We start from the raw sequence: 26,568 nt of genomic DNA on the forward strand, positions 1-26,568 counted from the left end.
ATGTTTGTCTTGCAGAAAGGCAATATCTACTTGGCAGATTACAAGCTGCTGCACGGGGTCCCTGCCAATAACTCTGTAAATGGAAAGCAACAATATATCGCTGCCCCTGTGTGTCTACTGTGGAGAACTCCTGAAGACCAGATTGTCCCAATAGCCATCCAGGCAAGTCTTCTAATGTCTGCTTAAATTTCAAATATATTTTAGGTGAACGCTCCAGTGGGCTGAACAAGTGTGGTTCCATCTGTGTTGATCATTGATAGGCAGGCTTAAGGCAGTAAAAATGTATAACATACCCAGACTTGTATTCCAAGCAATCCATGTCTGGGTACCAATGCATAATTTACAATCATTGTAAACTTTATTTGGCAAATTTTACCTGGGCAAGCAAAAACCCCTCGGCTGAGCAGTTGGTTTCTACCTAAACCTACAGACAATGGTGGCCTGAATCCCCTTGTTGGATCCATGCATTAATTTGCTTCATGGCCACTGGCATTAGGCAGAACAAATTGCTTTATGCATGTGTAACCTTCAGGGCTCTTCATAGCCAAGCACTGGAAATCCACACAAACTCCATCTCAAATGTATGAATTAACAGGTTGTGGTATATATCCTTCAAGGAATATATTCCTTTTTTTTTTTTTCCAAGATCAATAGATCTTGGGCCCATGGTTCAATTTCCATTCCTACTGTTCCCTACTAATTTCTCACTGGCTATTTGTCTGTACTTTATGTCTTGTTAGCCATGTTTATATTTACCTCCTTAGTAGTTGTTGGATATACAATTGGGATGTTTCTGATTTTGTGCCTTACTTTAAAAATATTTGACAATTCTTAATCTGTTTTCAGAGGTATGTATTGTGTATTTTGTATGATCCTTGGTTTAAACTTTGGGGTTAAAGAAGGGGGAGGGAGACAGTGTGGAATGGAATTCTGTCACCTCTAAAGATAAAAGGTACTAGTTTCACCTCCAACATAGCCCTGCACAATAATTCCAACCGAAAAGCCTGTTCCAGCGACTCCACTAAAAATTAGTCTCTGTGCGTGCTGAAAACTAGTTGACAGGGTGGTCGGGAAGCTGCTGAATGGATCTGATGATGGAACATGGGTGGTGAGTACTGGACTGACAAACAGATATGTGTATAGGCGGCACTAATACGGACAGTGTTTGAGTGACACTACTATGTGGACTACATGTACAAGGAGTAGCACTGTTTAAAAGGGCACTGGTGTGTCATAGCATGCATAAGGGGTGCTATGTTGTGTAATACCAATTGGGGGCACTACAATTGGTATGTGAATACTGTGTTACTATGGCATAACTTGAATGGGGTTGCGTAACCATGTCTTCATACCACTGCCCTGTTTTGTAAAATGTGAGGTCCTCTCATTAATTTGCCAAAAACCCTAGCACTGGCATGTGCTCCGCCTAATGGGGGTGGAGGTTGTCGGTGGCAGACTAATAGTTCCACCAACTCTCAAGGGCCTTTTATATTTTTCTACTACTGTTTTATGAAGCTGTTTGAATGAATGAAAGGCTGAAAGGGATCCAAACTCTGATTGAGAGGCAAAGAATTACTTGGTGTTACAATAACAGCCTTTACTCAGATACCACTTTTAAATGGAGATGGTTCACAATGGGTGAGTCGCGTAGGATAAATACAAGGTTGTGGATGTATCTACAGTGTCTATATACAGTCAGTCGACAGTAAAAGGTTGACCTGGACAGAACTTTTTTTTTTGGGGGGGGGGGGGGGGGTGGTTGACGTGGACCATCAATTAGTATAACCCTTATCCTTGCATAGCTTGTCTCGCTCACAATGCTTAAGGCACTATTTTATTCTCCCTCTACGCTAATGTGGATGGTAAACTAAAAGTCAAAAAAAAAAATTGTGGAGAAATGTCTACCTTTTTTACCCTGTTGACTTACTGTCTATCTAGACACTGTAGCTCTCACCTGGATACAAGACCTCTGCCAACACAAGACTTCAATGTCTTTAAGTTGGAAATATTAAAATGTGTGAAAATACTTACATAATGGTCCTTGGCTACAAAACCACAGGTGTGTGGGTACCACAAAGGATGACTACTTTGCTAAAGCAAAATATTTCAATCCATAACTTTTTACAAGGTTGTTACAGATAATGCTATAAATGTGGACAAACTGACTATATTGCATTAGTTTCAATAAAAACGAAGCCTGGGAAATAGAAGTAAAAAACAAACAAACCCAGAGTCCTAATATGATGTAAAATAGGAGATCTTGCCATGAACGAGTCCTGTCAGTATCCTATATTGTATAATCAGTTATAGGACTCTGATTAAGGTAATACAGTTGGAGTTGTCTGTAGCTCCCATGTATCCTCACAGCTTCTAGTACCCCAATCCTTAGTTATTTAGGATTAACAAGAGTCAAAAACCCATGTCAGTATATAGAGGAGGTGGGTGGTCCAGATGGACACATGTCCTTACAGATGTGTTCTCCTATAGACTTCATCAATTTTTATACTTCCTAAAATGGTTTGGTTAATTTTTACTGGGCAAAATTGTTTGACCTTCATTACCAGTTCTCTATAGAGCTCACATTCTGCAGTGCTTTACAGAGTATATTTGGCCGTCAGTCCCTGTCCCAGTGGAGCTTATAATGTAGATTCCCAACCACATGTTAATACTATTTTTTGGTGGGGAACCTTCTCAGTTAGGGCCATGGTGGGAATCCATTCCATGGTCTGTGCTGTGAGGCAGTAATGCTAACACTACATTAGCTGCATACATCCTTCATAGAACATTAGCTGCATACATCCTTCATAGAATTGGTACAAGATTGTTAGCTTGCTTTATTCACTTTAAGAACCCATAATCTGTTCTCTACATGCCTGAAGTCACACACCATTTCTGCTGTTTATCCCAAATCTGCACACACTTTGGTCCATAAAATTGTTTTTCTATAAAGTACATGCAATATCCTATTTGGTAATTACTTCAACCTCTTGATGGATATCAGATGGCATATGTCTTACTAGTTTATAGGGGAGACTAGAACACTTTCGGTAGGGATATAAATACATCTTATGCATTAATGCTTAATTATGAAATAGGCTCATGTGCAGATTTGCTGCCCACTTAACCTCTAATACCATATGATCATCCTGTCTTACAGTTGTCTCAAACTCCAGGAGAGCACTCTCCAATCTTCCTGCCCAGTGACTCAGAATCTGACTGGTTACTGGCCAAGATCTGGGTGCGCAATTCTGACTACCAGGTGCATCAAGTGGCTACTCACCTACTCCGTACTCATCTCTTTGCTGAGGTCTTCAACATTGCAACCACCAGACAACTTCCAATGGGCCACCCAGTGTACAAGGTGAGATCTGGCTTCCCAATATTGATATGGAGTGGCAGTCTCCTCATTGGCATATCTGTAGAGCCCCTGTTGTCCTCTTAATATGGAGGCTTAGGAAGTCACCAGTGGTGGTTTATAAGGATATGTATGTAGGTCTCGCAGTTGTGTATATTCTAGATCAGGCATGTCCAACCTGCAGCCCTCCAGCTGTTGTGAAATTACAGATCTCAGCATGCCTTGCCACAGTTCTAGCATTCCATAATAGCGAAACTGACAAGGCATGCTGGGATGTGTAGCTTCACAACAGCTAGAAGGCCGCAGGTTGGACATGGGACATCCAGAGGTGTAAGAATAATTTTATGGCTGAACATTTGCTGCCACATTATCTTCTGTTGTACTTGGTAAACCATTATACTGCATGTTAAATTTCAGACTAAATACCTGTAAGTCATTGGTTTGTTTGTTTTTTACATTAAAACCGGACTAGGTTCTGGATATTACTTAAGGATAATGCTAGAGCAAGAATTAATTTTAAAAGTGTTCTGTATTTCAAATATTGGTTACTCCATGAAGGTCTATATCGGATGGGATCCTAATGGCAATCTTTCTCTTTTCAGCTAATAATTCCACATCTTCGTTATACCCTTGAGATCAATATCATTGCCAGATCTACTCTCATTGGTCATGATGGGGTCTTTGATAAGGTAAAATCTCTTCATGTACAATGGTAACAGAATATTGTGCCATCCACAGGGTTTAGAATCTGTAACATTTTATATGAAAGATAAACCCTAAATCACAAGCCTGGCCTGAATATAGAAGCTGCAGTATTGCACCATAACAAATATCCACCATCCTTTTAATTTTTTTTTTCCAGATTATAGTAACTGGGAAAGGAGGGATTCCAATACTACTGAAAAAAGCAATGGACGAGGTCACTTACAGCAGCCTCTGTCTCCCTGATGACATCAAGGCAAGAGGATTGGAGGCCATTCCCAATTACCTGTACAGGGAGGATGGGATGAAGATCTGGTTGGCTGTGGAGAGGTAGTCTTGAAAAACCTTCTAGCTGCCCTTTCCAGAGGGGAGACGACCACATGTTCTAATGTTTAATGATTTGTCACCACCTGGTCAGTGTAAATGGGATGTAGAAAACCTTAATGTTGCCAACATATCTGGTCAGCTAAAATTCCACACCCTGTAATTAGTTCTGTAAATCATCCATACTTTATTCACTCATTGCACCTCTTTATCCATTTTAGTTTTGTATCCAATATTGTTAATTACTACTATGAGAGCGATGTGGTGGTCAGTACAGACCCAGAACTTCAGGCCTGGGTGGATGAGATCTACAAAGAGGGATTCTTGGCCTATAAATCTACAGGTTAGTGACTTCTTGTTCTGTGCTGTCGGATCATAATGATGTACACACTGAGCCAACCTGATCACCGACATGATGGTAATCCTGGTGTTATCAAGTCATACAGAACCAAATGTGATGGTCCATATCTTTCCTATACACTGCTGGAACATTCAAGATAAGGGCTAGATGACTAATGGCTTATTCCATTTGCTAGGAATGCCCTCCTCCTTGAAGACCAAGGCCTGTTTGATCAAGTACCTGACCATGGTGATCTTCACTTGTTCTGCTCAGCATGCAGCTGTCAACAATGGTCAGGTGAGTGACTGAATATCACCACTTTGCAGTATGCTGCCATGTGGTGCATTTCATACTCTGTCCTTGATCTGGAGAATTGTAGACCATATTGATAAATCTGAGAACATGTCATGTAACATGTGTCACAAGCCTAATTGTATATTCTATGAACCACTTGTGTATGTTTATTGGGACAATGTTTCCTAGATAATGTGGTAAGCCTATACAGTAGATCTGGAAACACAATGCACTACAGCAGTTTCCCATACTCTGCCATTACATTCCAGGTTTAAAGGCTATTCATTATTAAATCCAGATGGCTAAATCAAACTGACTGAGGTATTAATGAAGTCACCTTTGCATAACCATTGAGATCATCATAAAAATCTGCACTATGGATATTTGTTAGCCAACCCAGTTTTTGTTTGGGGAAATGCTGCGCTACACTGTAGCATGGCCTGTAATGTAAATGTGTTCTCTATGCTTTTCTGGTCTAAAGCATTCCTGTCTGGTTTCATTGCAGTCTGACTTCTATACTTTAATGCCTAATGGTCCCACATCGATGAGAAGCCCCCCTCCCTCAGTTAAAGGGGTCAGCACAACCCAGAGTATCCTGGCTGCATTGCCTGAAGTAAACACTACCAGTTTGGGCATATCCACTGTGTGGCTGCTCAGTAAAGAGCCAATGGACCGGGTGAGTATTGGGGCTAGTATGAATACTGTAATATGCTCAGAAGAGGAAGTACTAGATCAGCTTATGTAACCAGTGTAATCCCACCATCTATGCATGTCACTGTTATTTGGTGAATGGACTTACTGTATTCATTGACATTTTGAGGCTTTTTTAACATTATTTCCTGTTCTCCTGTAGAGACGTCTGGGGGACTATCCTAATGTGCGTTTTACGGAGGCGGTTCCGCAGAACTTCATAAAGAATTTCCAGGAGAAGCTGGCTGAGATCTCCCGCTCCATTAAAGAGCGGAACAAGAGCATGCGTTTGCCATATCCCTACTTGGACCCGAGTGTGATTGAGAACAGTGTATCTGTATAAACTGACTTGTCTGTGATCTACTGACTATGCCTGACCTGGTTACCAGTGTATAATATCCTGATTTGCACTGTCCATCTGTGTTGGCAGAGGACTGGACAGTTGTTTTCAAGCCGTTGTCAGATAATATTTATGATTAAATATTTCAATACAACTTGTGAATTTCATTTCTTACATAGTGTATACCTCTGATCGGGGGGGAAGTGTTGGCTCTTAGAATGAACACACCCCAGAATATCATAGGGGTGTCTAGAGGATCAGTATAGGCAATGGTTATAGCTAAATATCTATCTTCTGCTATGGGAGCTGAACCCAACCAAACATGGCGCATTGGACCAGTCGGTAAGTGTACAATACCTCATGGTCAGTGTATACAGGAGCTCTGTGGATATGTATATACAGTTTGTAGCAGAGTTTCTGTACACACCAGGGAATGCCTTGACCTAAGAAAAAGCACAGTCATTAAAAGCCCAAGTGCAGCTTTAGCCACTTCTCACCATATGAGTAAATGGTGTGGTGCTTAATGTTGGACAACTATCCAGCCAGTGAGTGTGGTGATGGGGTTAAGGTGTGGACATGCAGGAAGGTATTTTTAGGTTTGGTGAGGGGGGGATTAATGCAGGTAATTATAGGTCTCCCTCTAACTAATGTAAGTGGTAGCCTTCTGTCCATAAGCTGGCGCTGCATTTACTGTAGGTATGTAGTCATATTCCTACAGTAAACGAAGCTTTTAGAGATTTGTTTAACCTGAGTTGATGACATTGTACTAGGTTTACTAAATGCCTATTACTTGAACTATTTAGGGGCCCATTTATAATCTATCACATTTATAATGCAATCTGGGCAGAATGCTACCACCCAGGATCGCATTATAAAATGGGATCCTAGCGCAATTATGTATCCTCCCACAAGCACAGGGTCAGGGCTCCAAATGATTGCACATGCACGGTTGACCCAGCAACGGTTGGATGTGTATCTCAGAATGGTAATACCCCAGGAGTGTGAACTGCTGCTGCCCGATTTTTCTACATCGGCTGCTTTGCATCCCCCATAGAAACCTATGGGGAAAGCAGCAATGCAAGGGGAAATGCAGATTCATGCTGTGGTCCCCCTTTAGTACATTCAGGGGGGTAATATTTGAGGTAAATATTCCTTGATAAATGCGATTCTTGTTGGGGATGGTGGCATTCACAGTGTATATTGTTCCATGGGCAAGGTGGAGTATGAGAACTTTGCAATGGTGCCTCCTCAAATATGCCAAGAACTGGGTGTCTTTGGATCCTCAAATCCAAATACCGGAGTCTGTAAAACAGACCCTGCTTTAGTGGGGAAGTGATCGTCTAGCATTAAGAACTCTAACCCTGTCAAGCCTGCAGTATAAAGTGATAACTACGGACGCAAGTTCCCTAGGTTGGGGGGTGTATATTGTCTGGGCAAGACTTGTCAAGGCATCTGGTCTCCTCGAAGCAGAGTTCTCTTCAAACCACAAAGAGCTCAGGGCAGTACTGTTAGCTATAGAGATCTTCAGCAGAGATATCGATGATACACACCGTTGTGTGTTCTTGGACAATGTTACTACAGTTTCCTACAAAAACCAACAAGGTGGATCAACAAGTCGGCCACTGTTGGAAGAAGTACTCATTATGATATGGGCTGAGAAACATCTGCTCTCTATCAGCTCTCCATGTACCAGAGGAAGACAACCATGTGGCAGCTTTCCTGTCTGAACTGTCTTGTGCTAGGAGAGTGGGAGCTGGAGGATTCAGTGTTTTGTCTGATAGTACAGTGGTTCAGCCAGCCAGAGATAGATCTGATGGCGATGACAGTCAACAAAAAGAGTCCTTGGTTATTTTCCAGGTATCCGACCCAAGGGTTCTGCGGAGTGCCAGAGCTGGTACTTCTCCCTAGTGTACATTTTTCCACCATTCGCTCTCATTCACAAGGTGTTGTGGAAAATAAGGACCGAGCAAGTACAAGTGATATTCATCCTTCCATACTGACCCAGAATGTTCCCTATGGTGGAGAGCATGGCGGTGGCAGAGCCATGGTTTCTGCCTGTATCTCCCAATCTGCTGAGGGCCTTGTATTGTGTCAAAACCCACAAAAGTTACGATTAGCAGCCTGGAAGTTGAATGGCAACAATTGAAACATAAAGGGCTCTCTCCAGTATTGATTGATATTCTTCTTCAGGCAAGGAAGGTTTCCTTGGACATTTATCATTGACCATTCTACAAAATTTTTCCAAATTCTAAGGACAAGTATGAGTTTCCAAAGGTCGACATTTCACATGTACTACAGTTTATTTGTGAAGGTTTTAACAAAGGTCTCGCAGTGGCAACGCTGAAGGTGCTTTACTGGATGAAAAGCTGCTGGCTGAACATAGTTTGATTAAAAGGTTTTGTCAAGCCATTAAAAGAATGACCGAAGATTAGGTCAGTGATTCCACAGTGGGATCTCAATTTAGTTTTGAATGGTTTAATGTCCTCTTCCTTTTGATCCGTTCTTAACATGCAAGATGATAATTCTTGTGGACATTACTTCTGCCAGAAGAATAGGTGAGCTACATGCTTTATGGATACAGGAGCCATATCTAAAGTTGTTTTCGGACAGAGTGGTTCTCAGAACCAAACCAACTTTTTTGCCTAAAGTTGCATCATCGTTCCATATCAATCAGGAGATTGTGTTACCTTTTTTCTTTCCTAATCCTTCCAGCACAAGGGAGGAGAACCTCCATGCACTGGATGTAGTTAGGGTCGTTAAAATGTACAGTATTTGGATAGGACTAACAGTTTCAGTAAAACGAAGTCCTTGTTTGTGATTCCTCAAGGCAAAGAAAGTATTTGCTCCATCAAAACAAATAATTTCAAGGTGGCCCAAGGAAGTCATCAGCTTTACTTACAAGAAAGTGGGATGCCAAGTTCCATAAGATATAAAGGCACTCGGCTAGAGCGATGGCAGTTTCCTGGGCGAGAGAGGTGAATGTTTCAATTAAAGATATGCCAGGCAGCTACATGGTCATCTGTGTATACTTTTTCCAAGCATTATGGAGCATTTGGAGTGATAAGTGCCCAGTGTAAACAATTACATTCAGCTCTTGCCACTGTTCGGCATGGTACGGGTGCTTGATTTGTTCCTGGATCCCACATGGAATGACGAAGATGCGATTCATGTGAAGGAGCTGGTAAGTATAATCAACAGCTTGCCTATATGGAATATCTACTGAGAAGGAGACTGATACCTACGTGTCAAGATAGGTAAGTATATGTATGTATGTATGTATTTATTGACATGGTGTATGTAATAAAGTTAAACATTTCTGGGGTGTCAGTGTGTGTTTAATGATTTGTACTGTTGTGGAACTACAAGTTCTAGCATGCCTTTTAATGCCCCACATGCTGGGACTTGTGGTTTTCCAAGTCCCGGCATGCAGTGCAGACTAGTTCAACAATACATTTGATCTATTTATTTATTTTTTTACACCATTTCCATCCGCGTGCTGCCTATCACACTAGAGCACCGGGCTTCAGTGCGGGCAAGGTTAATCCTGCAGGGGTGGGGGCCCTTCATTGGCAGAGGCGTAGCTAGGGCAGAGCCGGTGGAGCACACGCTCCAGGCGCAGAGATGTCACCTGGCGCCGGAGCTGTGCACTCTGCCACTGGCTCCCCCGCCCAGACACTTTATTTCTTGCTGCGCCGGAGTGCCCCCGCCACCACTTCCGACCCTGGGGAACAGGACACACTCCGGCGCCAGGCACAGAAGATCCTGCCTTGTGCGCCGGGTCCTGGGATCCCCACACACACACTCCACTGTCACTTCCGGCCGGGGCACAGGACACACACTTGCTGCAATGCTGGCGTGTCAAACAGGAGACTGTCCTATAGTACCTGTACAGAGAAGCGAAGCTGCCAGGGACGCTTTTACAGAGCCGCCGCTCCTCAGTGCAGGGAGGACATCTCCACAGCTGTGCCTGCACTGCCTGTGTTAAAGCCGGCACCCTGAAGCTAGAGTCCCGTCCTTCCCAGCAGATCATGACTGCTCACACTGACAGCCAGAAACTCCGAGGGAGTCCGTCCACACTGGCTGTGAAAAAACGGTTACCTGCTAGTGTGTATTCTCACTCTTCTTGCTGCTGCTGCACGGAGAGGAATGTGTCGGGAGCAGACAGTTTTAACTGTTTGTATCCCTTATATTAACAGTAAGTGCCACCAAATAGTCATATTAAAAGTGTGTGCCTCTGTTTACCAGAGCTAATTATTGTGTTTCCAACAGCATTGAGTACTGGTATATATACATATACATACATATATATATATATATAGGTACACGTATAAATAAATATGGGGGGGCACGCGAAAAATGCCCTTGCTCCGAGCACCTTGGCACGTAGCTACACCACTGTTCATTGGGGGGTCCACCCTCATCCAGGGTCCCTGCCCAGGCTGACCAGTCAGGGGTCAAGTGCTTTGGCCGGGGGAACCAGTAGTAATTAGTTTATTTATAAGGCACCATAAAAAGTAAAGTTTTTAAAATATCAGATTCTTACCTGATATGTTTTCCTCTACTCCTCCATGGCAGCCACACACTGGGTTCCTCCCCACTGGGCAGTACTCTAAGGGGGAAAAAAAGACACATCCCTTATTTAAGGGTCACTCCTCCCTTGGTTTGTGTCTTCCGTATTCCAGCTTTAAAACAAATCACAGTTCATTAGTTACTTCACTCCCCCAACCCACATAAGAGCCGGGAATATATGCTGCCATGGAGGAGTAGAGGAAAACATATTATCAGGTAATCTGATATTTCCTCTACCTCCCCCCATGGCAGCCACACACTGGGTGTTACCCCAGCAGTAATAATATAGGGAGGGATAATTCATACAAACCATGAAAAATAATGATGTTTCAAAAACGAAAAAGATTTCCCATTTGAAAAAAAAACAAATCTAGCTCCTCTTGAGCGATGCCTCAGATAACTGCTCTGAGCACCCATCTCCCGAAACTTGCATCTGCCGAGGACCAGACGTCTACTCGATAATGCCTTGTAAAAGTATGTACCAACGCCCATCCTGCTGCTTTGCACAGTTCTTCCACCGTGACCGATCCTTTCTCTGCCCACGACGTAGCTATTGCTCTTGTCGAATGAGCTTTCAAACCTTTCGGGTGCTCTTCGCCTTTCAGTTCATAGGCTTTTTTAGATACAACTTCTTATCCATCTTGCAATGGTATCCTTTGAGGCCCTCTGTGTTAAATGAGGGTAGAAATATAGGTCAAACAAGCTTTTTGTCTTCCTGTGTTCTTGTGACCTTTGAACGTAAATCTTCAGCGCCCGAACTACATCCAGTGTATGTAGCCTCTCCTTCCCATTTCTCGGCTTTGCACACAGGGAAGGTAAAACTATCTCTTGATTGATATGGAAAGTGGACACTACTTTCGGAAGAAAAAGAGGATTTGTACACATTACTACTTTGTCCTCAAAAAAATTAAGGAAGGGTTCTTCCACCCACCGCGCTTGCAGTTCTGAAACTCTCCTTGCCGAGGTCACCGCAACCAAAATTACCACTTTCCATATCAAAAACTTAATTGGAACTTCCTGCAATGGTTCAAAAGGAGGTTCTGTCAACGCTTTGAGTACTAGATTTAGATCCCATGGGGCTAATGGTTGCCTAATCCTGGGCCTGATCTTCCCAGCCGCCTGTACGAATCTTCTCACATATCGATTAGCCAAGTCTCTATCTAAGATGGCTCCTAACGCTGAGATCTGTACCTTTAATGAAGCCAGAGCCAGACCCTTGTCAAACCCTGCTTGTAAAAAAGACAATATGGTAGATATTTCCTCCGGATTGCTTCCTTCCTCCTTGCACCAGAAACTGAATTTCTTCCAAATTCTGTAGTATGAGCTAGACGTTGACACTTTCCTTGTCCTCAATGTTTCTACAACCTTATCTGAAAACCCTTGATCTTTCAGATTTCTGGACTCAGCAGCCATGCCATCAGGTTCCAGGATTCTGGCTGAGGCCGCCAGACTTTCCCTTGGAACAGTAGATCTGGTAAGTCGGGAAGTCTCATTGTTCCATCTATCGCCATTTGCAGAACTTTTGTGAACCTTGGCCAATATGGCAACACTGCTATGACTAGAGCCTTTTCTCTCTGAATTTTCAGCAGAACCTTTGGAATCACCGTGAAAGGAGGGAACACATATGCCAGTTGCACGTCCTATGGAGTTGACAGTGCATCCACCTGAGCTGCTCTGCAATCCCGGTACCTTGAGAAGAATACCAGCACCTGATTGTTTCTTGAGGTGGCCATGGAGGTCTACTTGTGGCATACCCAATCTTTGCACCAACTCCATAAATACCTGTTTGAGACCCCATCCGGTTGGAATGCAAGCTCCTCGGCTGAGTACATCTGCCCATTGATTGTCTTTCCTGGCCAAGAACACTGCTCTGATGCTTGTGATGCACTGTTTGGCCCAATTGTACAGCTTTATTGCCTCTTCCATCAGAGTCCGGCTTTTTGTTCCTCCATGTCGTTTTACATAGGACAAGACCGAACGATTGTCCGATCATATCACTACCTCTTTTCTGCACAGTATTTCCTGGAAATGTTGGCACACCAACACCACTGCCGCCATTTCCCTTATGTTTGAGTGTTTTTTGATCCACCCTTCTGACGTGCCTTGGGTGGTTCGAGAGCCACATACCGCTCCCCAACCTGAGCTGCTTGCGTCCGTGGTTATAGTTATCTGCTCGCCTGGTGAAAGAGACTTCCCTTCCACCAGTCTTTCTGTTTTGCCACCACACCAAGGGCCTTATTTTGGTTCATTCTTTCTGACAAAATCCTTCTTAGATGGACAAAACCATGTGCACTGCAGGGGGGGGCAGATGTAACATGTGCAGAGAGAATTAGATTTGGGTGAGTAATTTTGTTATTTGTTAAAGTTATTTCAATGAATAAGTCCCTTCACCACCAAATAACAGTGATATGCACATGAATAGATGGTGGGATTACACTGGTTAGATCAGCTGATCTAGTACTTCCTCTTCTGAGCATATTACAGTATTCATACTAGCCCCAATACTCACCCGGTCCATTGGCTCTTTACTGAGCAGCCACACAGTGGATATTCCCAAACTGGTAGTGTTTACTTCAGGCAATGCAGCCAGGATACTCTGGGTTGTGCTGACCCCTTTTACTGAGGGAGGGGGGCTTCTCATCGATGTGGGACCATTAGGCATTAAAGTATAGAAGTCAGACTGCAATGAAACCAGACAGGAATGCTTTAGACCAGAAAAGGACAGACACCTCATAATACATTACAGGCCACGCTACTGTGTAGTGCAGCATTTCCCGAACAAAACTGAGTTGGTTAACAAATGGTCAGGTTTTTATGATGATCAATGGTTATGCAAAGGGGACTTATTACAAACTCAGTCAGTTTGATTATCCATCTGGATTTAAAAAGCAATTGCCTTTAAACCTGGAATGTATTGGCAGAGTATGGAAAACTGCTGTAGTGCATTGTGTTTCTGGAACTACTGTATATAGCAGGCATTCCCAACCAGTCCTCAAAGCACACCAAAAGTGCAGTTTAGTGATATCCAGGCTTCAGCACAGATGGTTTAATCAGAATCCCTCAGATACTAATTAAGTCACCTGTGCTCAAGTCTGGATATCTACAAAACCTGCACTGTTGGTGTGCCTTGAGGACCATGGTTGGGAATGCCTGGTATACAGTATAGGCTTAGCACATTATCTAGTACACATTGTCCCATGAAACATATACACAAGTGGTTTATAGACTATACAATTAGGCTTGTGACATGTATGACACAGATTAGAGTGTTGAATGCACACAATATATGTATAATATGATGCCTAATGTAGAGAAATGTTGCACAGCACAGTTTAGGGTCAGCAACCCTGTAGGTCAATGTCTCCAATGGTGGATCTCAGATTTGTCAATATGGTCTACAATTCTCAAAATCAAGGATTATGAAATGCACCACATGGGAGTATACTGTAAAGTGGTGATATTCAGTCACTCACCTGACCATTGTTGACAGCTGCATGCTGAGCAGAACAAGTGAAGATCACCATGGTCAGGTACTTGATCAAACAGGCCTTGGTCTTCAAGGAGGAGGGAATTCCTAGCAAATGGAATAAGCCATTAGTCATCTAGACCTTTCATATACACTGCTGGAACATTCAAGGTAAGATCTGGACCATCACATTTGGTGCTGTATGACTTGATAATACCAGGATTACCATCATTTCAAAGATCAGGTTGGTTTAGTGTGGACATTATGATCCGACATCACAGAACAAGTCACTAACCTGTAGATTTATACTCCAAGAATCCCTCTTTGTAGATCTCAGCCACCCAGGCCTGAAGTTCTGGGTCTGTACTGACCACCACATCACTCTTGTAATAGTAATTAACAATATTGGATACAAAGCTGAAATGGATAAAGAGGTACAATGAGTGAATAAAGTATGGGTGATGTACATAAGGGATTAGAGGGTGTGGAATTTTAGCTGACCAGATATGTTGGCAACATTAAGGTTTCTACGTCCTATTCACTGACCAGGTGGTGACAAATCAACCACATGTTCCAATGTTTATCTCCCTCTGGGTGGTCAGCTAGAAGGTTTTTTAGACCTACCTCTCCACAGCCAACCAGATCTTCATCCCATCCTCCCTGTAGAGGTAATTGGGAATGGCCTCCAATCCTCTTGCCTGGATGTCATCAGGGAGACAGAGGCTGCTGTAAGTGACCTCATCCATTGCTTTTTTCAGCAGTACTGGAATCCCTCCTTTCCCAGTTACTATTATCTGGAAAAAATAAATACAAGAGGGTGGATGTGTGTTCTGGTGCAATACTGCAGCTGATATATTTAGGCCAGGTGTGCGATTTAGGGTTTATCATGCATATAAAATGTTAGATTTTCTGTTACCATTGTACAAGAAAGGATTTCACCTTATCAAAGACCCCATCATGACCAATGAGAGTAGATCTGGCAATGATATTGATCTCAAGGGTATAACGAAGATGTGGAATTATTAGCTGGAAAGAGAGAAAGATTGCCATTAGGATCCCATCCGATATAGACCTTTATGGAGTAACCAATATATTTGAAATACAGAACACCAGAATACTTTTAAATTAATTCTTGCTCTAGCATTAGCAGTCGCGTCATCCTTAAGAAAAACCAGACTATGTTATGGACATTAATGCAAAATAATATCAAACCAATGACTAGTACAGGTATTTATTCTGAAAGTTAATGCAGTACAATGGTTCACTGCCTACAACAGAAGATAATGTGACAGTACTATTTTAGTTGACTCACACTGACCTATCGAATGCGTGCAAGGTGTGCAGTGCACAGGGTTTACATATTCCCTTCAGCCATAAAATTATTCTTACCCCCTCTATGTCCAACCTGCAGCCCTCCAGCTGTTGTGAAGCTACACATCACAGCATGCCTTGCCACAGTTTTGCTATTAGGGAATGCTAAAACTGTGGCAAGGCATGCTGGGATGTGTAATTTCACAACAGCTGCCTGATTTAGAATATACAGCACTGCCAGACCTAAGGAGGCCTGCTTAGAGCCTGCATACATATCCTTATAAACCACCACTGGTGACACTTCCTAAGCCTCCACATTAACAGGACAACAGGGGCTCTACAGATATGCCAATGAGGAGACTGCCACGCCATGACAATATTGGGAAGCCAGATCTCACCTTGTACACTGGGTGGCCCATTGGAAGTTGTCTGGTGGTTGCAATGTTGAAGACCTCAGCAAAGAGATGAGTACGGAGTAGGTGAGTAGCCACTTGATGCACCTGGTAGTCAGAATTGCGCACCCAGATCTTGGCCAGTAACCAGTCACATTCAGAGTCACTGGGCAGGAAGATTGGAGAGTGCTCTCCTGGGGTTTGAGACAACTGTTAAGAGACAGGATGATTAGATGGTATTCGAGGTTCAGAAGTGGGCAGCAAATCTGCAAATGAGCCCATTTCATAATTAAGCTTTAATGCATAAGATTTATCTATATCCCTACAGAATGTGTTCAAGTTTCACCTACACAGTGGGCTATTTTTCAGCAAGAACTCAGTTCCTGAACCTCCAATATGACATCAGTAACTAAAAATGTACTTTCCATAAGAAGTTTTATTTTAAAGTCACCTGTGAGTGCCTTTGTTTCTAAATAAAATATATCCATCCATCTAATTTTTTTTTCATTGATCCACCCCCAGACCTGAAGTTCCTGGACCTATTTTTCCAGAAAAATCGTATTGCCTATACAATAGTAAGACATATGCCGTCCACTATCCATCAAAAGGTTGAAGTAATTACTAAAATAGGATATTGCATCTACTTTATAGAAAAACTATTTTATGGACCTAGGTGTGAGCAGATTTTGGGTAACAAACTGCACAAATGCTGGGTCCTGTGTGACTTGCCTACATGCCTGAGAGAAGAACCGACTATGGGTTTTTAAAAGGGGGAGGGAACAAAAAAAAAAAACCAACACACACACACACTCAATACTGTACCAGTTCCATGAAGGAAGTATGCAGCGAGTGTAATGTTAGCATTACTGCCTCACAGCACAGAGATCATTGATTGGATTCCCACCATGGCCCTAACTGAGGTGTTTTTTTTTGTTGTTTTTTTTTATGGGTTTCCTCTAGATTCCCTACCACATGTAAACTCCACTGGGACAGGGATTGATGTAAGTGGCCAAATATACTCTGTAAAGCACTGCAGAATGTGAACTTTATAAATAACTGGTAATAAAGGCCAAACAATTCTGCCCAGTAACAATTAACCAAACCTTTTTTTTTTTTTTTTAGGAAGAATGAAAATGGAAGCATATAGGAGAATCACCTCTGTGAGGACTTGTGTCCATCTGGACCACCCACCATCTCTATCTGACAGTTATTTATGATTGACTGATCCATTAACCTCCAGCAACAAAATACCCAGTGACTGGGGCACTAGAAGCAGTGAGGATACGTGGGAGCTACAGACAACGGTATAATCTTAATGAGAGTCCTGCAACTGGTTGTTTAATGTACGGTACTGACAGGTCTCGTTCATGGCAATAGCTCCTATTTTACTTCAATTTCCCAGGCTTAGTTTTTATTGAAACTAATGCAGTATAGACAGTTTGTCCACATTTATAGCATTATCTATAACAACCTTGTAAGAAGTTATGGATTAAAATACTCTGCTCTAGCAAAGTAGTCATCCCTTGTGGTACCCACACATGTGAGATCTAGATCCATAGCTACAAGCAAAGTATTTTCACACATTAATATTTCCCACTTCAAGGCCTTGAAGTCTAGTGGTGGCAGGGGAGGTTTTGTATCCAGTTGATAGAGCTACAGTGTCTAGACAGTAAGTCAATCGTTTAAAAATTTAGTCATTTTCTCAGAATTTTTTTATTTTTTGGGACTTTTAGTAAGTTTAATTTATATAGCGCTCTTTCTCCAAGAGGGCTCAAGGCGCTTTTAGGTCACCATCCATGTTAGGATAGAGGGAGAATGTAAAATAGTGTCTGAAGCATTGTGAGTGAGGCAAGCTATGCAAGGGTAACCGTTACACTAATGGATAGTCCACATTAAAAAAAAAACGAATAAAATTGCCACCAAAGGTTATATGCATAGTGCAAACACAGGCAAAAGGCAGCATCCCTGCCTAGTCTAGATTCTATAGAAAATTTGGGTCCAGGAGTAAAATAACACATTCGTTAATGTTTACATATGAACATAACCTTTATCTGAACATTACCCTTCCATGTCATCATATTGCAGTGGCATACTAATAAGCTCTTATTAGAAATTGTTGTGACCTCAGAAGGATAAAACATGGTTCCAGTTAAATCTTTAAGTTGACCATGACAAGAATGGTGTAAATAATGGGTCTGTTGTATATGGACACCTGAAATACATGTTTCTATACACCACATTAACAATAATCCTACAACTACGATGTTGCCTCAAATATAAATGTATGCAGACATTAGAAGACTTGCCTGGATGGCTATTGGGATAAGTTGGTCTTCAGGAGTTCTCCACAGTAGACACACAGGGGCAGAGATATATTGTTGCTTTCCATTTACAGAGTTATTGGCAGGGACCCCATGCAGCAGCTTGTAATCTGCCAAGTAGATATTACCTTTCTGCAAGACAAACATGTTTACTGCAGTGCATCTGGGTCAGTAGCCATGCTTTTGGGCTACCTTTGTTTCATAGGAATAGATACAAAGTTCTTTAGCCCCTAATTTCCAGAAATAGACCCCTCACCTTTAGTTCTGTCTCAAGAGTGGTGGTGGTCCCCAGAGATGCAGCCACCATGTTGCAAGTAACTGGGAAGTTCTCAGGAATGTGGGAGCATTTCCTGAGTATAGGGTTTATGCCATTCAGGTATTGGCTACCAAAAAAGGTATCCTCCTTCCACATCTCAGCTACCACATCTGGGGATAAAAGACATGGAGGAACATTTGATATCATTTATTGCAGACAGAGGGACTACTGGGATAGCTCTGATCTTGCTTCTTCTACAAGAGCACTTTAGTCATATAAGCTGAGTGCGTCATATGACTAAAGAGGTGACAGACAACACAAGCTTCTGTTACTCCCTCATCCAAGATATTCACCTTACAAGGAAACTGCCAAAAAGTACCTGAGTTATCAAACCCTCTCAGACAGAAGACCCGTTTGATCTCATCTAGATCAGTCCATGATTTTGCACTTGTGAAGCCTTCCAGTATCATTGCAAGTCCCCTACGAAAGAAATGGAGGATTCAAATAAATGGGTACCGGACGTGATCCCGACTGTCAAAACGCCGACAGGTGCCCGACGGCCACCTTTTCCCTCCTGGAGTCCATGACCCCCAAAGAGGGAGAATAGAATAGGTTGGGCTCACCAGGCTGTCTGAGTCCAGGCAGTCAGGAACCCTATACCATACCCAAATAAACTACAGAGATTTACTAACATGAAATATTAATATGTCCCATAGCCCTACAAATACATACACTGATTTGGGGACAAACCAATTTAATTTTCCACAACTACAAAAAAAAAGTGGGATTGCAAATTGTGATCTAAAGCCCCATACACACACTAAACCAGGGGTGGCCAAACTGGTCCTCAAGATCTACGAACGGTGCATGTTTTCCAGGCAGCCTGCGGATCTATAGTAGGAATGAATGCAGCATGTTTTAAATTGTGACAGTTAGTAATGACTACAGCTAGGTAACCTGGAAAGAGTGGATCATTGTTAGATCTCGAGGACCAGTTTGGCCACCCCTGCACTAAGCAGTATAGTAAAAGATTTCTCAGAAGGGACCTACTTAGCAAAATGGTGTCATTATATCGCCTAGTGTGTACAGATGAACAATGTCTGCTCCGGTACATTGCCCATCCCTTCCCTGAACATGTACAGATAATGTAGGTCCTTGTAAATGACAGCCATGTTGCTCCCCCTCCATCACTCACAGCAAGTGTGTAAGCACTTGCTGATGCTGGCACCCAACAAATATTGCCACAAGCCGAGATTGTTCCTGGAAAGGCACTTGGGCATAGGTTCCAAAGCCCCGTACACATTAAACCATTATATTCCTGACAAAACTATAGCCAGGCAATCACTAAGCAAATAAAACAAATTATAACAGGTTGGGCATAGGTTCCAAAGCCCCGTACACATTAAACCATTATATTCCTGACAAAACTATAGCCAGGCAATCACTAAGCAAATAAAACAAATATAATACTAACAGGTTACAGGGGTTGTAAAAACAAAGGACTATTTGGCCAGTCACGTAAAGAAATATACATTATGGATATACAGAACTTCTTACTCAGACTAGATACATACACGGCTGACTTGGAATGCTGGAAGCTGCTCAGTTTTAGGAAGGAGTACTGGTCATTACTGGGCAGTTCCTCAACCTTGTCTACAGCAATGCAGTGAGGGGCACCTTCTGCATAATGTTTCCACCTGCAGGATACAGAGGTTAGTAGTATAGAAGAAATGCATGATTTTACTACATGGACCATTCCTAGATGTAGGGATTATAGAACAGTTTCTCTCAATGGGGCAGATGTATTAAGCCTTTTGAAGAGATTAAGTGGAAGGAGATAACACACAGACCACTTTCTCTTCACCAGGCTGAATACATCTGACCCAATGTTTTACAGCCAGTGGGATCTGTTTAAATTAACGAGGCAGCTTAATGTAGAATAAGCGACCCAAAATAATCAGTTATTCTTAAAAGAACTGTCTCAATCTGCAAAGGTTTAAAGACTGGAGGAGATAGTTCAGACCTAGTCACATGACAGCATAGGCTGAAGACATATCTAAATTGTTAGTGAGTTCATGCTAATGTAAGCTACGCATAGCAAACATGTAAGCCTATCCTGGCCGCAACTCCCTTGGCAGGGCCGTAACTAGGGGGGGCTGGGGGGGCACGCGCACCGGGCGCTGGAGGCAGGGGGACGCTGGTGTGACCAGCGGCAGCAGCGGGGAGCTAGCGCCGCAGCCACATCAAAGATGGCCGCCCGCCGCCGCCCCCTCGTCTCCCCGCTCCCCCGCTAGCTGCGCTGCTCCCGTCCCCTCACGTCTCCCCCGCTGTGTATGCGGGAGAGACGTGCTGCTGCGGTGCTGCATATGCTGCTGGACCGCTAGCCAATGGCCGCTCGCGGTCCAGCAGCCACCAGTTGATTGGCTGCTGGACCGCGAACGGCCATTGGCTAGCGGTCCAGCAGCGGGAGTTAGAAATGTTAAAATCATACAGCACAGCAGCAGCACGTCTCTCCCGCGAATACAGCGGGGGAGACGTGAGGGGACGGGCAGGCAGGCACAGGCACACTGACAAGCCTGCCTGCCTGTCTGCCTCCCGCAGGCGGGGGAGGGGGGGGTTCTATCCCCCTTGGCAACGAGCACACTGGCATTCTATCCCCCTTGGCAACGAGCACACTGGCACAGATCAATCCCCCTCGGCAACGAGCACACTGGCACAGATCAATCCCCCTCGGCAACGAGCACACTGGCACAGATCAATCCCCCTCGGCAACGAGCACACTGGCACAGATCAATCCCCCTCGGCAACGAGCACAGAGGCACAGATCAATCCCCCTTGGCAACGAGCACACTGGCACAGATCAATCCCCCTCGGCAACGAGCACACTGGCACAGATCAATCCCCCTCGGCAACGAGCACAGAGGCACAGATCAATCCCCCTCGGCAACGAGCACAGAGGCACAGATCAATCCCCCTCGGCAACGAGCACACTGGCACATATCTATCCCCCTTGGCAACGAGCAGAGGCACAGATCTATCCCCCTCGGCAACGAGCACAGAGGCACAGATCTATCCCCCTCGGCAACAAGCAAATTCAGTCCACCTTGGCATCGGCATGAAGCCCCTGGCATTGAGCATATAGGTAAGTGGCACTTATGTGTCAAATGTGTATGGTGTGTTATACAGTATGTCATGGGCATTGCGTCGTGTTATATAGTATGACATGGGCATTGCTTAGTGTTATAAAGTATGACATGGGCATTACGGAGTATTTATTTGTAATGGGCATTGCGGTGTTATATAGTATGTCATGGGCATTGCGTAGTGTTATATAGTATGTAATGGGCATTGCAGTGTTGTATAGTATGTAATGGGCATTACGGTGTGGCTGGGGGCATGGCTAGAGGCTCACAGAGCCTCTGGGTCATGCCCCCATAGCGGCAAAATGGGGGCGTGGCCTCGCGGGGGAGCAGTGATTATAGGTCACGCCCCCAAATTAGGCCACGCCCCCCCGAAAATTTCGACGCGCCTCCGGCGCGCAGCATCACTAGGATGGGGGGGGGGCACCAAAAGACTGCCTTGCCCCGGGCGCCGGAAACCCTAGTTTCGGCCCTGCCCTTGGAAAGTATTCCCTTTTAGGGAGGCACCATCATAGAATTAATGCATTCCATCACAGAGAAACAGCAATAAAGCTGTAAATCGGCCACTCACTTGTGAGTTTCTCTCTCCTTCTCCAGTTCCTCTGTCCGTTGTTTCTTTAGTAGTGGGTGAGTATTGCTGGATAGTATAATGCCTGAAACAGAACAGATCCCAAGTGTACCATAGTCAGCCTGGTTTATGGATGGTGATTCCTCTGTATGCAAGATCAATACTGTGACTCCATAAGGGAAGTGCCCATACATGGAAACCTTCCCATCTGTAGTGTTACATGTGTGCTAGCTAGTTTTAAATCAATCCCAGCTGTATAATAGACAGTACTGTACACAAACAGGGAGCTGAAGCTCTTTGTGGTCATACATTGGTTTAAGCAGGTTTAACTATCCCACAATGATGACCTCCCACATGGAAGAGATCCCCAGAGAGCACAATACAAGTCTGGATAGAATCTCACCCTTGCCCTCTGGTATTGCCACAGTCATTCCCGTAGGTATCCATTGGTGAAAAGGGAACTGGTAGAGCCGACCATTAGGGCAGGTCACATTGACATAGCAGCAATACCAAGCAACTGTATTAAAGTTATTGTAGGTCTTTGTTGACAGCTGAACTAGCAGGAGCTCTCCAAGATCTTTCTCTGTGTCAACTTCAAAGTCAGTCACCTGAAAAAGCAGAGCGATGTCTGAGAAACATGCACCCAGGTACCATATATATATTGTTTGTTCAGGTAAGTACTTACACTAAGGGCATCAGCACACATGGCTAACGAGATTGCCTATACACCTGTAGTACTGTGTCTGTGCTAACAAATGTTCTCTGGTTAGAACAATGGCAATTTGGACATTGGTTGAACACTGGCAATCTGTCACTGGGGGTCCCCAATACTGGGTATGGGCCCCCCATCATGCCAACCACTCTCTCCAGGAAATGCCCTTACAGAAAACACATCAAGGCAGTGGGCCAAGCCCTTATGTACATTTGAGAAATGAAAGTGTAGGAGAACTCACATTTTAAGACTATGGGGGAGAGCCTATAACACAGAAATGCAGTAAAAACCCCGTTATCTTGGTTTTTACTGCATTTCTGTATGCTGTATGGCCCCTCCGCAGTGGCAGCGCTGCGGAGGGAACCACCAGCCAAAGCTGGCGATTCCCTGCAGAAGCCTATGGGCTTCTTACCGCAGCGCTGTTTGAGGGATACATCATGGATCCCTCCCAGCATGCCCTGCGGCGGCGTACTCTGCACATGCGCAGATGGACTCCCGGGTCACAGACCTGGAAGTCCAGCACCGGCGCCGCATCGCAAGGGACAGCTCTTATCGTAAGAGCTGTCCTTTGCGTTAATGACCACATATGTAAGAGAATATGCGGTCATTAAGAATGCGGTGGCCGGCGAAGGGGGGCGGTAGAGGGCTGCGGATGGACTGAACAGTCAAACGATCAGATACAAAGCTCATACATCATGTAACAGCTTATATTACTGGTATTATGAGCATACTAATACTCACAGCTCCAGGTCTGAAGTTACTCCACTTATGATCCAGGTGATGTTTAGCACTTTCTCCCAGGGTGCCCAGAAGAACAATGGAGACTTGGTCACAGGTCCCAGCACTCAGGTCAGTCCCTGTAGCAATCTTTAGCTTGTAGGTCCCCATGTCTTCAGGTAATGCCTGACGGAGCAGCGCTGGAAGGAACGAGACCAGTCAGAAAGGTGTCAGAAATAGGGATAAATTACTAAGGGCGGTAATGAATTCGGGATTCCAACTATTGGAACATACTGACAAGTCAGAATCCCAGGCCATGTCCACAAAGCTTGAAAGATACTCGATAGGTTGAATTCAACCTTCTGCCTTTTGAGTGGTGAAAACGGCCATGAAACATGGAGTAACAGCAGTGAATTTGGCAATCCATGGCCGTTTCCAACAAAACAGATCCAACTTTTACCCCTTGAGTGGTGGGTTTTGCTGGGGCAGGACAAACCTACCATGGCAGGTTTGTCCTGCCCCAGCAAAACCCACCACAGATCATAAGAGCCCACCCCCCCTCACCTTCGCTCTGGCATATGTACACCATAGACTAAGCTCCCCTGCCCCAGCCACTATTCATAACAGTGACCACAGGTGGTAGGCTCAAGGATGGTCGCTGTGCCTCAGGAGGACTCAGGTGCCTGAACTCCTAAGCGCTCACAAGTCCCACCGAACATCCTCGAGCCTGCCGCCTACGTCACTGCTGTAAAGAGAATGGCGGCTGGCAGAGTAGAGGTGATAAGGGGGTTGTGATGGAGGGGCTCTAGAGGGTGCACACCTATTGCATATTAGTAGTATACCCGGAAATTTTCCAGGCATGCCACCTAAAGGGTGGATCTGTTTTCCCGAAATCCCCCTTCAATGCTATCAGAAATAGCAGCATTGAGTAGGTGGCAGGCACTATATCCCATTGGGAATAGTGGCTGACATCGAATACCCCCCTAAGGGTTCAATTTTGTTTTGTGTATGACCCTCCATTGATTCTGCAAATGTACAAATGGCAATGCCAAAAAAATATCCTGTCTGAATGAACCATCAGAAACAAAACACCATCATGTCATCAGAGAAAGCTCAGATTTAGTAACCATCAGTTTTGTAAGCCAGATAGAAACCACAAACAGCTGAACAAAATGTACAACATAAATTATATATAGCCCTGCCTGTGGGTGTAGTGATTGGCTGAAGCACTGCAAAGCCAAGAACGATCCATATTTACTGATGTTCTGATGGCCCCCTGCAGGAAGAGGTGTGGATCCTATTGTCAACCCGACAGGGGTTTTTTCACCACGCCTTAGTGGATGGTAGGGCATGAAATACCGCCTGTCGGCACATGTCAGCTCAACGCCTTTGTCGACCGAAAACCATGTTGACCCAACAACACGACTATCCCTGCAGGCAGCTCTGTATGCTAGGGAAAGTTGGGGCATGGTGTAACATCTTTGGGCATAGCAGAGGTGATAATGGGTAAAGGCAGAGCAGGGGAGGAATAAAGATGGACTATAATGTCCAGCAAACCTGCACAGGCATGATCACACTTGGAGAACCACAAATGCCAGCATTCCTGGACAATAAGGAGGCAACTGGTGTTTGTTGTCCACAACAGCATTATCAACTCTCAATTGACCATTAGTCTCATCCACTGCCACCGGGATACATGGAAAATCCCATTTTGTGTTCTACCTTGGGAGTAGGTGGGATGACAGCATTCTTGGCGAGAGCCTGACTGCAATTCCAGCCCTTAGCTGAGCAGCTTGTGGATGGTTAGCGTGTTTGCATATAGACCACACACACGGCATACTTGCCAACATAACCCATTCCAGTAGGGACACAATGCTCTATTCCTGGACTTCCCTATTAATTCATGACTGCCATCACCTGCTTTGAACAGGATAATTGCTAAGAAAGGTGTTCCACCACAGGTGAGGGTAGTCATAAATTGAGAGAAGTCCAGTAACAGCATTGTGTCCCTCCTGGAGGGGGTCATGTTGGGAGGTATGACACTGTCTAGGAAAAGGGTCTCTAGACTGCACACACCAACTGCTTGTAATGGGAGGTGCTACCTTATTGAGCTTTATAGTTATATGCAAGGGGGGGTCACATTTGTGGGAACATAGTATCCTAAAATCATCATAGCTAAAATAAAAGCCACAGGACATTATGAGTTAAATATAGCTGTGAAGTGTTACAGAGCATTGTGTAAGGTGAAAGCAACTACTCAATGTTTGAAGAAAATTTAAAAACGTTGGAAAAAAAAAAAAACATGGACGAAAGACATACAAAGAAAGTGGTATAGAATGTGAATCTACACGTTAAGTAGTGATGCCCTAAAGTAGCCCAGCCAGACAAGTTCAGGGGTCCCACACCCAAACATTCACCCCAAGAAACCTGCCACTATAGAAGAGCACTTACTTTGGATTGTGCCTGAGTCAGTAATGAGCAGTCAGTGCTAGGTCCCTGCTTATATACCATGTGAGTGCAGTGGGGGAGGGGAACTAATCTAGACTGAGGCAATATCCAACCTCAGGTGTGTAGGTATCCCCATACTATAGAATATATAGTAACTCTAGTCTAGACTGCACGCCCTAGCTGCTTGTAATGAGAGGCGCTACCTTGCTGAGATTTATAGTTAAATGCAAGAGACAGGGAGATGCAGGTGCACTAATCATTACTCCTAACATATACTGTATATTGCTTATTATTATACTTATATTATAATATTAAAGGCTTTAATCAAATCTTTTGTCAAATATATGAACCTGCACATCAATATTGAAGTCACCTCTTTTGAGCAGATACCTAACACTCTGGACTACCTCCCAACATTGGTGGCAGTGGAGTAGTGACACTTGTGTGCACGCAAAGTACCTATGAATGCAGTACTCCTGTGAGGCCATGCCCCTGTTTCCCCCGCTCTGAGAGTTGATGGCTATGCCCTTTTTTTTCTATTTGATTTTGTTTATAGAAGCAAAATTTAATAGAAATTGATTAGATAAATAGTCTTGGCAGGCAAGACTATATAATACAGATCT

The 26,568-nt window shown here is 43.9% G+C and overlaps 2 protein-coding genes across 2 annotated transcripts in view; one reads left to right on the forward strand and one right to left on the reverse strand.

Annotated features, from left to right (window-relative positions):
• The window catches only part of LOC146058051 (hydroperoxide isomerase ALOXE3-like), a 101,927-nt gene extending 75,970 nt beyond the window's left edge, over positions 1-25,957 (reverse strand). Inside the window, exons 1-3 of the mRNA XM_083170014.1 lie at positions 25,949-25,957; positions 23,522-23,697; positions 22,472-22,676 (exon numbers count right to left, since the gene is read on the reverse strand). Coding sequence (XP_083026140.1) covers positions 22,472-22,676; positions 23,522-23,668 — 352 coding nt within the window. The 5' untranslated portion in view covers positions 23,669-23,697; positions 25,949-25,957. The remainder of the gene's footprint in view (positions 1-22,471; positions 22,677-23,521; positions 23,698-25,948) is intronic.
• Positions 2,035-6,128, forward strand: LOC146059581 (hydroperoxide isomerase ALOXE3-like). Its single transcript, XM_083171925.1, has 8 exons — positions 2,035-2,067; positions 3,158-3,361; positions 3,958-4,044; positions 4,218-4,387; positions 4,603-4,724; positions 4,918-5,018; positions 5,521-5,691; positions 5,869-6,128. Exons 1-8 carry the CDS (start codon positions 2,035-2,037, stop codon positions 6,046-6,048), a joined length of 1,068 nt encoding a protein of 355 aa, XP_083028051.1. The 3' UTR covers positions 6,049-6,128.
• Positions 25,958-26,568: the final 611 nt, after the last annotated feature.

The sequence above is a fragment of the Crinia signifera genome, chromosome 2 (assembly GCF_055691185.1).
Source record: "Crinia signifera chromosome 2, ASM5569118v1, whole genome shotgun sequence".
Classification (NCBI taxonomy): Eukaryota; Metazoa; Chordata; class Amphibia; order Anura; family Myobatrachidae; genus Crinia; species Crinia signifera.

Excerpts from the sequence above, each read along its gene's own strand:
- LOC146059581 (XM_083171925.1), top strand. The coding sequence starts at position 2,035 with ATGGTCCTTGGCTACAAAACCACAGGTGTGTGG. Across the intron at positions 2,068-3,157 it reads ACAAAACCACAGGTGTGTGG|TTGTCTCAAACTCCAGGAGA; the intron begins GTACCACAAAGG and ends CCTGTCTTACAG. Across the intron at positions 3,362-3,957 it reads TGGGCCACCCAGTGTACAAG|CTAATAATTCCACATCTTCG; the intron begins GTGAGATCTGGC and ends TTCTCTTTTCAG.